This window comes from Primulina tabacum, chromosome 3, assembly GCF_025594145.1.
Source record: "Primulina tabacum isolate GXHZ01 chromosome 3, ASM2559414v2, whole genome shotgun sequence".
Classification (NCBI taxonomy): Eukaryota; Viridiplantae; Streptophyta; class Magnoliopsida; order Lamiales; family Gesneriaceae; genus Primulina; species Primulina tabacum.
In genome coordinates this window covers 3473623-3489995 of record NC_134552.1, presented here as the reverse complement: position 1 = coordinate 3489995, position 16373 = coordinate 3473623, and the positions used below count along the sequence as shown (strand labels likewise).

Here is a 16373-nt window from a genome sequence, read left to right as displayed (position 1 = left end):
TATTCTATTGGATAAATTTAATGTATATTTTTTATATAATGAGGCAGCAATCGAGAAATAGTATACAGAATTAAATTAAAGTTAAAATTGCTTAAATTTTAGTAACATAAAAAGTCGAAGGAAATCTGACAGATTTATATATGTATATCCACGGATTGATTTTGGTTCGGATTAAAGCAAGCGGATTGTTTTAAGTTACAATGATAGGATGGGTTTCGGATAATCTTTTAAGTTACAATAGTTAGGTTCTTGAAATGCTGAACATCGATAAATTAAATCGAACTTGATTTTGAAACCAAACGGAAGACGCTCAAAATAACTTTTTTGTAGAAACTAGATAAGTATTTTGGTAAAAAAAAATTTAAAAGATATGCAAGTTGAATGTGTTAAAACGTTTTAGTTGAAACGTTATATCAAACAGTTGGTATGTAGTATTTTTGTATTTGAAATATACATAAAATATTACAACAATGCATTTTAAAATAGTAGTAATAATAAGTAAATTCAGATTTGTTTATAGATATTCGGAGATAACTTCTGCATCATCATTTCTTAACAAGTCGATTATAGGACACAACCTTAGAATCCGCATAATGTTCAACGTTCTTATGTCAGGACTACAAACACAATCTTTAATATCTTTGTATGAAGATTCACTCTATTAAACTTTGAAATTTAACTCTTATGAATATGTGCGAGTGATTGTGTGTGATCATTTAATCATTTACAATATATCTATATCTCAATTGTATTATCACACATTGTGTTTGGTTTCAAATACTAATTTCTTCATTTATGTTGTTCATGCTTTGAATTCTCTTCAGAAACTTGTATGTGATATTCAAGATGTTGTATATATAAGCTCCAACAATGATATATATGTTGAACACAAAAGATGACTATTTGGAAAGCTTCTGGAAAGTTTATGGCATGAAAACAATCAAATCCACCTTGCTGGACATTTTTCGGAGCTTAACTGATTTTGACGCTTTTGTTCAATTTGGCTCTTCAGCTAGACTGATCATTCAGTTGGGCTCGTCAGCTAGACTAGTAATTCAATTTGGTTTTACAACCATCAGTTTTCCTAGATAACATTTGATTTAGCCCAAATGACACGAAATACGACTTGTCTCAAATTGAGCTTTTTGTTTATTAACTTTGGCGGTTTGTCATTTGCATCACGACGAAACCCTTTTTCTTAATTATTAATGTATTTTTAGCAATCCAATAGTTAACCAATACGTAGACAAAAAGTCAATAGTTGAATAACTCCATCTATTCCACATCTGAACCTTAGTCGAAATCTTGCTTTGCTTGGTGTTTCATGCATGCATGCTCAAACTCTTACGCTTTTCAATTTCTGATTTCCTTCTTTTTCCATTATTTCCTTGCGACACAATAAAATGAACGAAAAAAGTGAAAAAAATCAGACGAATGATTGACATAAACTAAAACGTGTTAGATATTTCAGACCACAAAATAAATTGCGTATTTTGGTTCCAATCGAAATCGAATCATAATTTCGATAAAACCATCCGACGAGGTCTCTTGTGAGACGGACTAACGAATTTTTATCCGTGTGACGGGTCAACCCTACCGATATTCACAATAAAAAGTAATATTTTTAGCATAAAAGGTAATACTTTTTCATGGATGACTTAAATAAAAGATTCGTCTCACAAGATACGACCCGTGAGACCGTCTCACACAAGTTTTTGCCAAACCATCCTTAGGTTTCATTTGTTTCCAAATTTTGACTACTCGTTTCAAATTGCCGACCGGTTTTTTATTTATAATACATACCCTAAAATATGAATATATACTCGTAAGCTGTTTGTATCATTAAAAAAAACAAACAAACAAAGAACACTAATTAAAAGAAAAAAATTTTCAAAATAAAAACACAAGAAATTTCTTCTCACGGTTCTGTTCCCAATTCATTTTTTTCAAACTTTTACACCACCTACATATGTCCCTTAAATTTTGATGTAAAAAAATACTCCCATGCTTTTATAATTGTAGACATAATTACTATTAATAAAATTATAAAGAATATTTCTGGTAAAACAAGCTCACATATAGAGGCGGAATCCTACTTGAGGCTGACTCTGTCTTGTGTTAAGTAATAATCAGAATGAACATTCGGCTCAAACCGAACCAAACTTTATAAAATCGAATTATCGATAAACTAAATTGAATACACCGAACTTTGCTACAAAACATAATGAACCGATAACCAAACTTATAGATTTTTTTTTAAAAAATAAAGTTTTAATTAAAAATTTAATATACAAAATGAATTAAATAACTTTAAATTTTATTTATTAAAAATGTATATTTTCCAGTTTATTCATAAAAATTTATTATATTTATATCCTACTAAAATCAATCAAACTGATATTTTATTTATTTTTGGACTGGGATAGATGTTTGTTATTTTGTTTTTTTTTTTAAAAAAAAAAACTTAATAGCTTTTATTTTCATCATTTTCGAATTATTCCCAAAAATTTCAACAAATAATTATTTTCCAAATTTCATAATTATTCAATTTTCTGTTATCTAAATCGAAAAATGACAATGCTAGCTCAATAATAATTAAAATATCAATAGTTCTCAAATATTTGATTATTATTATTTCCAAAATTTGCAACAAGAGATTTTAAAGTAAAAATATAAACTTGAAATTCATATACATTTTGTCCACTTATTGAACAGGGTTCTATGGTCGGTCCGTGACCCCTGAATGCCGAAGACGCCCTTGGGGTGATCTCGTAGTTCCTATGAGATGGAGATGATGGGGTCGGTCCATGGATTTTTCTTCTTTTTTTTTTTGCCGCATTTCGCTCAAAAGGTTGAAAGACTCGATTGTTCTAGTTAGAAAGAGAACGGATACTTCCCCCCGAAGGGGTTTAGTTATTGTTAGAAAAATCAAATATTTACATCTAAATATTAGATATTTTCAAATTTTACCTCAAAATCACATAAAATCAAAATTTACGACAATAAACCAATTAATAGACATGAATGAAATGTGATTTATGATAGTTTGTTTTAAATTTTTAACACGAAATTGGTTTTTTTAAGAAGAAACATGAGACTGAAAAAATAAAATAAAAAATTTAAACTAATATTTAAAAAATTTAAAAATAATCGGAACTGAATCCACCCTAATCTAAAGATGCCCCTGCAGAGTGGGATTCGTCTTTTTCACTTATCAATATTCGTGATATTAGAACTCTGATTTTTTTAAACAAAAAATAATATTTTTGACATGTAAAATCATATTTTTTTATGAGTCAAATAGATATAAAAACTATATCACAAGATTGATTAGACGAACTCGTAACAATTTTTAACAACAAAATATCATGTAATTACATAAAGATATTTTAATAATGTTCAATTCGAAACAAAAAAATACTAATTTGTGTATGGAATTTCACACAATATATGTGCAGACTGCCAGATACACATAAAAGATATTATAAAATATATAAACCGGTAATTACCTTAGGATAAGTAAAAACTTACGGCAAAACATCATAGTCCGACACTCTTTATTATACAACACAAATTCATGTTCAAACACGAGTTGAAAAAAAGTAAACCATCCCAATACAAATCATCCTTTCTTGCTCACTGACTATACAACAGCCGGAAATTCACAGCAGCTGGAAGCAGCGCCGCCACCAGACACGGCACGAACAGATCACCAGCTATCGGATTCAGACTCTTGAAGGTCCGCCAACTCGCGACCAGCGACCCAAACAGCGCTGCGCATAGTGCCAACCCAACTCTTACAGCCCCCGTGCCGAACACGATCGGGTACCATCCGAGGCTGAGCCCCAGCTGAGCCATGTAGAAAGTCAGCGCCACAGGGCGGCGGTGGAACCCTCCGTCGGCCCAGACAATCCAAGCCGAGAGGCCGGAAAGGAAGGAAGAAATCAGACAGGCGAGGTGAAGTGCCCAGAGGGGAGGGATGTAGAATGGTTTCTCTATGTTGCGGAAACGAGTGGTGGAGCCGAAGAGGTAGATGACGAGGACAGCGAGGGAGAGAGGGAAGGCGAGAACTATGGCCAAGGAGCGGAAGCCGCGCCTAGCCACGCCTTTTGATCTCTTCCCTTTCCTGGAGTTGACATCGGAAGGCGCGGTGGCGTCGATGACGTTGGGAGTTTGCGACTCTTCTTTTTCAGTCGCTCGTTGTTTGAGATCGTGGGAAGCCATTGCAATGGACAGATGGAAGCTTGTAGGATGGAGAAATGAATTGATGCGGTGGATAGATTCAAAAGTGGAGGGCTTTTATCGATGGGGAAGAAGTTTATCTTGTGAGATTTTGTATTTGGAGAGAGCTGCGTGGCTATGCGAGGTGGCGCGAAATGGCGAGAAGCGGGACACGTGGGCGCAATGCTGTGGCGCTGCCCATTTTATTTTACCCACTTTGGGCCATCGACAATCTTCTAGTTACTTTCCGTGTGCTTAAATACATGTCATTTTACCACTAAACTAGATGTCAGGTTTGATTATTATTTAGCGTTGGTAGTTTTTTTAATTTATTTAAATATATTTTAATTTTTTTCACTTTTTTTTTGTCAATTAAATATACATGCTCAATTTCACTCAGTAGTAAGAATAATTATATTATATTTTGTAATTTAGAACAATGTCATGATGGTAGTCTCAAATTAAAATTTTTTATAACATAAATCAAGTTAAAAATTATTAGAAACAACTAAAATAAAATTTAATTATGGATTATTTCATATATTATTTAAGAGTAGGTATCTTGTGAGACGGTCTTACGAATCTTTATCTGTGAGACGGGTCAACCCTGCCGATATTCATAATAAAAAATAATAATTTTAGCATAAAAAGTAATACTTTTCATGGATGACCCAAATAAGAGATTCGTTTCACAAAATACGACCCGTGAGACTGTCTCAGACAAATTTTTACCATTATTTAATACAAACTCTATTATTTTTTTAACTCTCTTTTATATTAAAAAATAATAATGTGTATACTTAAAAAATATATATGAATATGCACGCTGGATGATCAAATAATTTCGACTATGTTTTGATTATTCTCAGCTGTTTTTCGATAAAGCAAAAGAGATGATCCAGAACAAATGAGCCCACTAAATTTGAAACCAACGGCAACCAGAATCATCCACCTGTTGGATCATTGCTTCACTCCCTCACACCGCCGACAAATTCAAGCTCAGCTCATCCTCTCTCGTCTTCACATCAACACCACCGTCGCTCACCGCTTCATCACCGCCTGCCACCCCTTAAACCTCCTCGACTCCAACGTCTTGCCCCTCTACACCAGCAACCTCTCAAGATCGCCCACTTTCATTTGCAACACCCTTCTGAGACTGTTTTCTCATTCCACCACTCCTTGTCAACGATACACTTTCCCTTTTTGTGCTCAAGGCATTGGCGGACTTGAAGTTGGTGAAAGAAGGAACTTTGGTGCATGCCCAGGTGATCAAGTTGAGTTTTTTGGGTGATATTTATGTTGGGAATGCTTTGATCAATTTGTATGATGCGGTTGGGGAAATGGGTTTGTGCGGGAACGTGTTTGATGAAATGCCACAGCCCACAGGTAGACGACGTGTCGTGGACGGTTATGATTTCTGGATTTAGGGAAGCTGGGAAGTTGGATGACGCTTTGATTGCTTTTGAGAGGATGAAAAGCGAGGTGTGATGCCTAATCAGGTGACCGTGGTGAATGTTTTGGCTGCATATGCTGATTTCGGTGCGCAGGATATGGGAGTTTGGTTACATGAGCTTGTAAAGGGAAGTAAATGGGAATTGGATGTGATTTTTAGGTATTTCTTTACTTGATATGTACATGAAGTGTGGCAAAATCGACGAGGGTTTGTGTGTGTTTGGCCAGATGAGTGAGAAGAATGTGTTCACAAATCACATGGAACATGGTTATTAAAGGGCTAGCTCTAGCTAATAATGGTAAGGAAGCTGTTACATGGTTTTTCAGGATGGAAGAAGAAGGTTTTAAGCCTGATGAGGTCACTTTAATCGCGGTGATGTGCGCTTGTGTACATTCGGGTTTTTTACGTATGGGGTGGCAAATATTTTCTTCATTGGTTGATGGAAACTGGAAAGTATGGGTTTTCACCAGATGTTAGACATTACGCTTGTATGGTCGATGTTTTAGCACGTTCTGGGTTCTTGGAAGAGGCTCATAGGATGATCATTGAGATGCCTTTTGAGCCTACTGTGAGTATTTGGGGAGCTCTACTTTCTTGTTGTAGAGCTCAAACTGACCTGGAACTGAGTGAGATTGCTTCTTGGAAACTTGTGGAGTTGGAGCCTGAGAAGAGGCTCATAGGATGATCATTGAGATGCCTTTTGAGCCTATTGTGAGTATTTGGGGAGCTCTACTTTCTGGTTGTAGAGCTCAAACTGACCTGGAACTAAGTGAGATCGCTGCTTGGAAACTTGTGGAGTTGGAGCCTGAGAATAGTGCTTATTATGTTGTGTTGTCTTGTATGCTGCAATGGAAAGATGGAGCGATGTCGAGAAAGTTAGGAGCTTGATGAAAGTGAGGGTGAGGGGACCAAAGAAGTGCGTGGGTAGCAGCTCAGTTGAACATGAACACGAGGGATTCGGTCTTCAGCGGTTGGCCTGAAATGTTTGCGTTCTCTGCTGTTTGGGAAAGAGAGACAACCTTCTTTGGTGTTGGTCATCCTTTTTGTTTTCTGGTGTGATACAATACGGCAGAAGATAATCTGTGTCCAAAATTTCAACAGTCTGATATAATGCATTATTTCTGCATTCATTGGAATAGGATATTATGGACAATAGAATCAGCTTTTTGCTGTATCCAGTTTTTTTATGTGGTCGACAAACTTTTTCATAAATTTGATGGAAGGCATGTGACTGGAACTTCATCGCGTATATGCGTCTGGGTGCATGGACCTTGTGTTCGTGCTTGTAACACATTATGAATTTTGATGCCACGGCACAACGATAAGAAAGTGGATGGTAGTCAGCCTAGGAAATGTTTATTCCCTTTTGTTATAAAATTTTTTTGGCCTTTTTAAGAAAAAGCAACTCACTATATGTATGGTTGGTTGGAACTGTTACTCTAGAGAGGAGTAATGCTTGAATGCACAAGGTAACTCCCAAAGATCAGAATCGCACTTTTCATATGATTTTTCCTGTTTTGGACAGGTGAAGGAAAAGGGGTTGAGGAGTGGTGTCCGAAAACTCATGGTTTACTTGCTTCAACGGAAACTAATAATGCTACATCTTGGGTAATGCCGCCGTTAATATGTTCATCATTTATGTATTTTCTTGCATTAAACGAAACATGACTTCCATTTCTCGATATGAACAAGATATTTTGTCATACAACTGTGATCAGAACATGAATTTATGAATCAATGATCCTTATTAAAATTTCAGAAAAAGAGCTGTAAGCTAAACATTATATTATTGGCAGATTCTTTCCACAACATTCTTATTGAAGATTCGAAACAAGAAATTGGAAGCAAAACAGAGTGTATAGATAATAGGATGAGAAGCCACAATGACTAAATATGGAGGTGAAGACCCTATAGCTCACTGGTTGTTTTTCATGTCAACAACCTTTTTCCAAGCGGCTCTTTCCAAGATATCCTCACACCAAGCTCTGACATGAGGACGTGAATCAAAAACTGCTTTGACACTTGTCCCCATCAAGTAGCTCAATGTTGGGAGATGATTGAGATCTGCTAGACTGAAGCTGTTTCCTGCCAAGTACTTGGATTGTGCCAATCGTGCTTCATACACATCAAGAACTTTAGACAGTTGGGAAACATATTCTTCAACGAGAGCATCATCCGCAGGCTTCCCCATCGTTGGCTTAAAGCTGAGTTCCCATGTTAACTTTGATGCTGGACGGTCATACTTTTGAGCCTCCACTTCCATCCATACCAACGCTTTTGCCATCTCCTTTGGGTTCTGGAATACCAGTGGGGTTCCCTTGTCAGCATAAGTGTATGCAATATATTGATTAATTGCCCTTGATTCTGCATAAAAATTTATGATAAAAAGTCAAATATCTTGTTCTCTTACTGCACAGGCGGACCTAGGAACCGAACGAGTAGGTTAGGTGAAGGTGGTCCGATATACAGTATTTTTTGGCCCGATAATACATAAAATCTCAAAAATAAAAAAAAAAAAATTTAATGTCTGCTGTCGGATCTGTCTGTGCTTACAAGGACGAGGGGTTCTGAAGGTTAAATTTCTTGTGTTTCTTCAGTTATATTGTGAGATGTCATTAACGGAACTTACCAAAAAGCTTCAGGTCTCCATCTTCAAAGGCAGGCACTTGACCAAAAGGCTGCATAAGATAAGTTGATCAAGATGAGCAACGATTCCGAAAGTCGTATACGTCTGAAGATTTAAGAATGAAGGCTTCCAAGTTTAAAGAGCTTACCTGGAGGGATAGGAAAGGATCCTTTTTGTGCTCTCCGACCCTCATGTTAACATGAACGAACTCGTAATCGAGTCCTTTCTCATTGAGGCACGCACAAACTTTCATCGTTGCAGTTGATAAGGTTGCACCGTGAACCTTGATCGCCATTTTTTTTTAAAAAAAATAATGGATTTGATTATGTGATGATCATGTAGAAAGACAGTGTGCAGGTGTTTATTTATACCGGAGAATTTCGAGAAATGTTTGCCTATGAATGTCACTGATACGACAGAGTCTTGCGAGTTTGAAGTTTATTTATGGGATTGTTACATATGGGCACATGTCATTCTCGCGAATATGACGTCTCTGCCCACTTCATCGACCTGTTTTGAGAAACTATATAAAAAAAAATGTATTGTGCATACAATCAAAATTGATGCAAAGCTTTATGTTGTCAAGTTGACCCCGACTCTTCCCAATCAGCCTTTCCTTTTGTGTTTTGTCCCCTCTTTTCATGCATCTTTCTTTATTCATAGTATCTCCATATCATATTGTGAATCTAACCAAATAATATTTACTCTCAGTTTCAGAAACATTGTGATTCAGATTGTCTCAATAGATTTCAAATTTTTTGACTTAATTGGATAGACAAAATTCAAGTAGATTTCAGATATATTTCATACCAAGTTATGAAATGTTAATAGTAATCATGATAGATTTCAAATATAATGAAGATGAGCGTCATTTGAAATTAATCTATTACATCCTTTCTCAAATCAATTATGTAATTCTAAATCAAATCTATCAATTCAAGCAAATACAAACCTACGATTGATCTTGGATTCAAGAATTTGAAACTATGAATTTCTAATCTATTTGATTTTTTTGAATGAATTTAGGTATTGTGGATTTAGAATCAATCCCTCACCTTTTAACTTATATAAATACACAAAATTGTGTGATTATGATATATTTGAAATATACCAAAGATTCGTGTTCATTTCAAATTCATCGTTCAGATTCCGATCCAAATCAAATCCTTATATTCAGTCTCTTAGGACCTAAGAGAAGAAACCCATCCTATGGTATCCAAGAAACATCCAACAATCGTAACAGCAGTTACATGTGTTCTTTTCTCTTTTAATTTCTCAAGTAAGTAGAAAGTCCATATGCACTCCGACTCAGATCTGTGTATGATATGTTCCGACATTGTGCTGATAAAAAATTTCAGTGTGTCTGTGCATACAGTGAGCCCAAAATGTATTATAAAAGAGGATATCCATAACACAGCTCTACAGGCTGTTAATTTTGTTTCCATTACATCGACACAATCCTTAAAAACAGCCAGACACTCTCACGAATGTAAGTTCAAACTCAGATCTGCAAACACATAAAGATGCCTTTTATTCGGGTGAAATACAAAGCAACATATATCAATACTTCACTTCAAGAGTCTTCTTCCAAGCCGGCCTGGCCAAGATATCAGCGCACCAAGCACTGAAATGGGGTCGTGCATCAAACAAAGCTTTAACCTTTGTTTTCAACAAGTTATTGACAACTGGGAGATGATGCAGATCAGCCAATGTGAAGCTGTCTCCTGCTAAGTATTTCGATTTGGCCAATCGGGCCTCGTACACGTCAAGAACTTTAGATAATTGGACTTGCAATTGCTCAACTGCAGCTTCATCTGTAGTCAAGCCCTTCATTGGCTTGATCAAGATCTCAAAGGCGAGCTTTTGTGCTGACGCATCAAATTGATGAACTTCGACCTCAAGCCATAAAAACAAGGTTCCCAGTTTCTTGGGATCTTCAAACAAGAGTGGAGTTCCCTTGTCAGCATATGTATGTGCAATGTATTTAGTGATTGCTCTTGATTCTGTATTCGAGATTTCCATGTGTCAATCAAACGGGTTGTAGTAATTTTAAATTACCTCAAGAATAAGATCTATAGCCAGGGAATATTACCATAGAGCTTCAAGTCTCCATCTTCAAAACCTGGCACTTGACCAAATGGCTGCACCAATTGGGAAGAATGGAAGTTAACAGTGTCAAATCAATGATTAATATCCCACCCACAAAAAAAGCAAGATCTTAAAAAATTTCAAAGTTCAATCAAACATACACAGAGAACCAACAAAGGTCTCTTGGGATTTATGGCTTACGTTGATGGAGATGAAAGGCTCCTTCTTCTGCTCGCCAGTTAGTAGATCGACCAGAACAGGTTCAAAGTCAACTCCTTTCTCTTCAAGGCAGGCAATAACTCTCTGTGATGCTGGAGAAATAGGGTGTCCATGAACCTTGATTGCCATGATCAAAATCACCTAATCAAACACCACGAGAAGCAAAGAGTCTATGATTTTAGAGTGGATGAGCAAGAAGATGAATGGGTATTTATCTTGATAGACAAGGATATTTTCTCCCACTTGGCCATTAAAGTAACAAAATTGGTTGCATTATTGCAGCTCAAAGAATAAAAAATGTTTACCACGTGAGTCGCTGGCAAGTTGTATTTTTTATGCATTTATCTATTATATATTTATAATAATTATTATTATAATTGAAAAAATGGTCAATAATGGCGCATTTCCAGGATGCATCATGGCCTTCAGATCTCTCCTACGGCAAAGGGGGCAGGCCATTTAGAATTTCCTAGAAATTTCTTTGGGAACATATATGTGATTAGGTAGGCTCACTTTTTTTTCTTTAAGAGTAGGTTAGGTAGGTGCATTTCGGATCCGGATTTCCTGCTATGTTGGTAAAACAGCAAATGGTGTCGTGTGCTTACATGATATTTCTTATAATTTTTTTAATTTTTTTCTATTTTTCCATTTTTTCCGTCTCTTTTTCTTTTTTATTTTCCTTCCATTTTTTTTCCCATTTTTTTCTCTCTTCCACGGACATGAGGAGACAATTTTATATGAAATAATATAAACATTTTAATTCTTTTATGTTAAATTGGTAATTTTACAATTAAAAATTACAATATTAAATTTTTACATGTGAAAAACCGTATATTTTTTCGAATTTGATGAGTATTATTAATTTTTTTTTCAATGAACAAAATTTAAAACAATATAAAACTATTAATATGTTAATGCTTAAATTAAAATTTATAACATTTCCATCATGAAAAATCAAAAATTAAAATTCAACACCACATTTCCATCAAAAATAAGTAATTCATATGTTTTGAGACTTCATTTCAACTAATAATGTTTATCAATTATTCTTTAAATAAAAAAAACTACTGAAGAGCATTATTGGATAGACCTCCATTGAAATCCATGGCTTCAAGAGAATGATGATGATGATCAAATTGTGCCTACATTAAATAAGAATAAATATTATAAAATCAATTTTACCATATAAGAATTAATATTTTTTTGGCTTAAGATTTTTACCCACTAATTTTTTTAGATATCATTAAAGTTCATATCATCAATAATTCAATGAAATTGAATCGACTTCCAGTTGTTTGAAGACATGCATGAGGTACTGGAGGTGCTGAACAAGATACAGGTAATTAATTCATCGTGTGTTTCGATGTCCTACAATGATTGTAAAAGTAAGAAATAAAAGTTAATTTTTATTTCAAAAAAGTATTAACAGTATTTAATTTACCTCGACTCTCAAATTTGTTTTTCTTCGTTTTGCTTGAAACTCTATCCAACTATTCAACCTTCTTGACTTTTTCACACATTTTTTTTTCTTGAATCCTTTTGCTTGTATCATAGAAGGTTCTATCGATGATGTCCTGACACCACCGTTGTTGTCTTGGCTCACTTCAATCAAACACATTTTCATGACTTTCTTGGTTAGAATTAGATCACATACCGAATTATGCACCAAAGAGAAAGCAGATGGGTGGAAGGAGGCTTCGGTTGCCAGTCTTACGAGCATCATACAAAGTTTTTATATACCGTTACGTACTTTCTCTTTTAGGATCTTCTTCGACTTCATTGCCCATATAATCGTGTACCACTTCACTCCTAGATTTTCTCGTCCATCTATTCAAGATATAATGCTCTGGCAGTTTTTTACGTCGTGCACATCATATACTTTCACAGCACGACAACACAATAATTCAGTCATCTCAAATTTTCCGCAACAACATGAAATCACCTTTGTGCTGGGATTAAATGTTACCCTCCGTTCTCCTTCTTTATCAATTAGCCCAACAACATATTCAAATAATGGTTGAGTTTCATTTTTATATTTTATGTAAGCACCTGCGAACAAAACAAACTTCATTAAAAAATAGATGAAAGATAGTGAGGGTATAAATTTCAGAAAGTTGACCCAACATAGGAGAACTCTCTAGCTTTAATCTCAGTAATTTTTTGTTTGTCTCAAATTCACACCTTAGCTCATTGTACCGTTTTTTCCTCCAAGACTCGTTCGAAGTGATTAAAAAATTGCATTATATCTCAGTCGAGTTTTATACAACTCTTGATATCAGAATTGACACTTTCACTGAGTTGTGTGCTCCTCATACCAAGTGTGAAAGCCTTGTTCATGTAACAAGCTGCTCATTTCTCCTTTATATGTCAAGTGGATTGCAACCATGTGTTTTCTTGAATATTATATTGTACTAGTAGAACACTCCAAGCCTCCTCGAATCGGGTCTCATCATCAATGCCATACATGCATCTCTTAAAATCAGTTAAGAAATGAGAACCATCTTTCATCAAGTTTCACAAGTGTTTGACACCATTTTGCATCAAATGTCATGTGCACAATCCATGAAATACCTCAGGCATCACTCCTTTAAAGCCTTTGCCATAGCTTGATCCTGATCAGTGAAGATAGTGAGAGGCTTTTTTTTGCTTGTGTGCCTCTAAAAAAGTTTCGAACAACCATTTAAATGATGATGCAGTCTCATCAAACAAAAGTGCTGCACCAAAAATCACCGCTCCTCTATGATGATTGAAACCTTAAAAGATAGCAAATGGTTGGTATGCACGGTTCGTACAATACGTGTTATCTAATGACACAACATCACCAAAATACTCATAGTCGATTAGCATTCTCGCATCAGCCCAAAAAACATTAGTTATATGTTCTTCCACATCCATCTGATTAGCATGGTAAAATGATGGATTTTTAGATAATTGTTGTTGAAAATACCGCATCAGACAACCAACTCTCCCATATACCATACTTCTTTGTCTTTTGGATCGAATATAATTTTTAACATCCAACACTGTATAACCAAGACCATCTATTCCCTCTGCATGGTTACTCATCAACTGAAAATTTGACTTTTGTTTAAGCCCAATATCCTCTGCCAAATCAATCTCATAGGCTTGAACTTCTGTAATTTTATGTTGGGAAGACAACATATGAACCGTTTCTTGAAGATGGAGTGGGTGATTATGCTCTTCGATAAACTCATTAACTTTATATTTACTATCCACAAATGTGACGTCCATTTTTACTTTACAATTTGTTCGAGTCCCAACCCGAGGATTGAGTGTCGATGAATCTCTTTTGTCTTTTTTACGAACACCATCCTTGCAACAAACATATTTATGCGAAGTTATAAATCTGGTATTCTTGTTCTTGTTAAAATAATGCTTCCTAACTCCAAATCCAGTTTTTCCACCATATTCAACCCAAAACTTCCAAGAATCGTCTAGACTATCAAATTTCATACCAATATTATGCTTGAATTCGATATTTGAACTAGAATCCATCAAGAATCTCAAAATATCAATAAAATTTTTGGCTTGTTTCAGTCTCAATTTTCAACGAAGGTGACAAAAATACAATAAATTTCTCTGTTACATATTAAATACAACAAATTAATAATAAAACAATAATTTTCTCAACTAATATCCAAGAGCAATAAGCCAAAAGTCAATAAGTCAAGTACGTCAATTGTAACCAGTGTCAATCAAAATTCTAAACCAGGCAAGTTGTGTCATGTAAAAGAGAACGATGAAATAGCCTAATTGTCTTGTTGGTCTGCATGAATTATTGTTCCATATTCACACTACTAGATGTAAAATTTGTACAAAAATCACATTCAAATGATATCCTTATTAGTGATAAATATAACATTCTTACTAAAAAAATTTAATTTAGATTAGATTATAATAGTAATTTTTTTCTAATATTTTACTAACTATTAAAAATACATCACGACAAATTTTCTAAACTATGCAAAAATAAAGGGAAAATTCATAATTTAAAATCCCGATACATTCTTCAATTTTTTTTAATAATTATTGATTAAATATTTGATATTATATATATATATATATATATATATATATAATATACTAATTTAATACAGATCAGAACCATATATTTTATTTTTTAAAATAATTAAAATAATGTTAAAACAAAGCCACAAGAAAAAAAACCAAGAAATATTCATCATCCTTACCAAGAGTTATTGAATATCATGAGCTAAAACATAATCTTACATGGTTATACATACATACATACATACATACATACATACATATATATATATATATATATATATATATATATATATATATATACACACACAATATATATATATAATTCACACACAAATTGTAACGACCCATTACAGGCCCAGTGGACCGCCCATACGGCCCACTGCCCCGATCGACCCAAGGCTATCCCGATCTTGGGCTCTGCTCTATGGGCCTTGGCCCATCTATGGAACTCTTCCCTCACGGGCTTTCCATAGGCGTCGTACGGGTTACTCATAGAACACTTCAGCCCATGCTCAATTGGTACCAGGATTGTGCTAAGTACCTATATATCCATGTGGTCTTAGGTTCGATCCTGGGAAGGCACAAGCTTCAGTGCATGGGCTGAAGTGTTCTATGAGTAACCCGTACGACGCCTATGGAAAGCCCGTGAGGGAAGAGTTCCATAGATGGGCCAAGGCCCATAGAGCAGAGCCCAAGATCGGGATAGCCTTGGGTCGATCGGGGCAGTGGGCCGTATGGGCGGTCCACTGGGCCTGTAATGGGTCGTTACACAAATCTCCTACAACGATGATATTTAAAGGTAGCATCGGTAACCGCAAGCAACACACACAGTTAATAAGAGTTTCAGATCAATATCACTATAAAAATACAAAAAAAAAAAAAAATCTGTTGGGTGCAATAATTGTCCTTGCTTGGTAGAGCGATCGAACCGTGATGCTTGAGCTGCTGTGCGGTTTAAAAGATTTGAGTTGCACCATTACCACTGGCTATATCTTTTGGTAAAGCGGTAAGCGCTCGGTCCTACAATTGGTATCAGAACTAAGGTCACGGGTTCGTTTCCCATTGATTGCATGTAGTGCAATTATTGGGAGGGAGATTGTTGGGTGCAATAATTGTCATTGATTGATAGAGCGATCGAACCATTGTGCTTGAGTTGTTGTGTGGTTTAAAATATTTGAGTTGCACATTACCACTAGCTATAGTTTTTGGTAAAGCGGTAAGCGCTAGGTCCTACAAAATCAAATAAAAAATTCGCTAGCCAAACAATTAGAAAAAGAATTAGACATTTAAAGTAACAAGAAAACCAAACATTGTATATTATAGGATTTCCTGTAAAAATAAAAAATAATAATAATAAAAATGAGTGAGAAAGAAAAAAATGAGAAAAAGAAGAAAATGGACAAAAGAAGACGAGATTAAATAGCCGAGAAGAGAACAAATGTTTATATTATTTCATATAAAACTGTCCGCTGACGTTTGTGGACGAGGGAAAAAAATGGAGGAAAATTGAAGGAAAACAAAAGAGAGAAAGAGAGGGAAAAAAAGTATAAAAAAAGAGAGAAGAATTTAAAAAAACTAAAAGAAATGTCATGTAGGCACACAACATACGATGTTGTTTTACCAACACCGTAGGGGATCCGGATCCGTGCATTTCCAAGATTTATCATCGCACCAAAGTATGCACATACATGACATATATCAAGTCAAATGCTATATGTGATAATACAGAACAAA

The 16373-nt window shown here is 35.1% G+C and overlaps 3 protein-coding genes and 1 pseudogene across 3 annotated transcripts; 1 reads left to right on the top strand and 3 right to left on the bottom strand.

Annotated features, from left to right (window-relative positions):
* Nucleotides 1-3532: 3532 nt before the first annotated feature.
* Nucleotides 3533-4443, bottom strand: LOC142538829 (translocator protein homolog). Its single transcript, XM_075644123.1, has one exon. The coding sequence runs from the start codon at nt 4222-4224 to the stop codon at nt 3637-3639; it is 588 nt and encodes a 195-aa protein (XP_075500238.1). The 5' UTR covers nt 4225-4443; the 3' UTR covers nt 3533-3636.
* A 620-nt stretch (nt 4444-5063) lies between these two features.
* LOC142539374 (pentatricopeptide repeat-containing protein At5g66520-like) lies at nt 5064-7063 on the top strand (annotated as a pseudogene).
* Nucleotides 7064-7358: 295 nt separating this feature from the next.
* Nucleotides 7359-8901, bottom strand: LOC142539371 (glutathione S-transferase PARB-like). Its single transcript, XM_075644786.1, has 3 exons — nt 8449-8901; nt 8304-8352; nt 7359-8038 (listed from the first exon to the last, which is right to left on the bottom strand). The coding sequence occupies exons 1-3, from the start codon at nt 8593-8595 to the stop codon at nt 7590-7592; spliced, it is 645 nt and encodes a 214-aa protein (XP_075500901.1). The 5' UTR covers nt 8596-8901; the 3' UTR covers nt 7359-7589.
* Nucleotides 8902-9688: 787 nt separating this feature from the next.
* On the bottom strand, nt 9689-10853 carry LOC142539372 (glutathione S-transferase-like). Its single transcript, XM_075644787.1, has 3 exons — nt 10590-10853; nt 10393-10441; nt 9689-10303 (listed from the first exon to the last, which is right to left on the bottom strand). Exons 1-3 carry the CDS (start codon nt 10734-10736, stop codon nt 9861-9863), a joined length of 639 nt encoding a protein of 212 aa, XP_075500902.1. The 5' UTR covers nt 10737-10853; the 3' UTR covers nt 9689-9860.
* Nucleotides 10854-16373: the final 5520 nt, after the last annotated feature.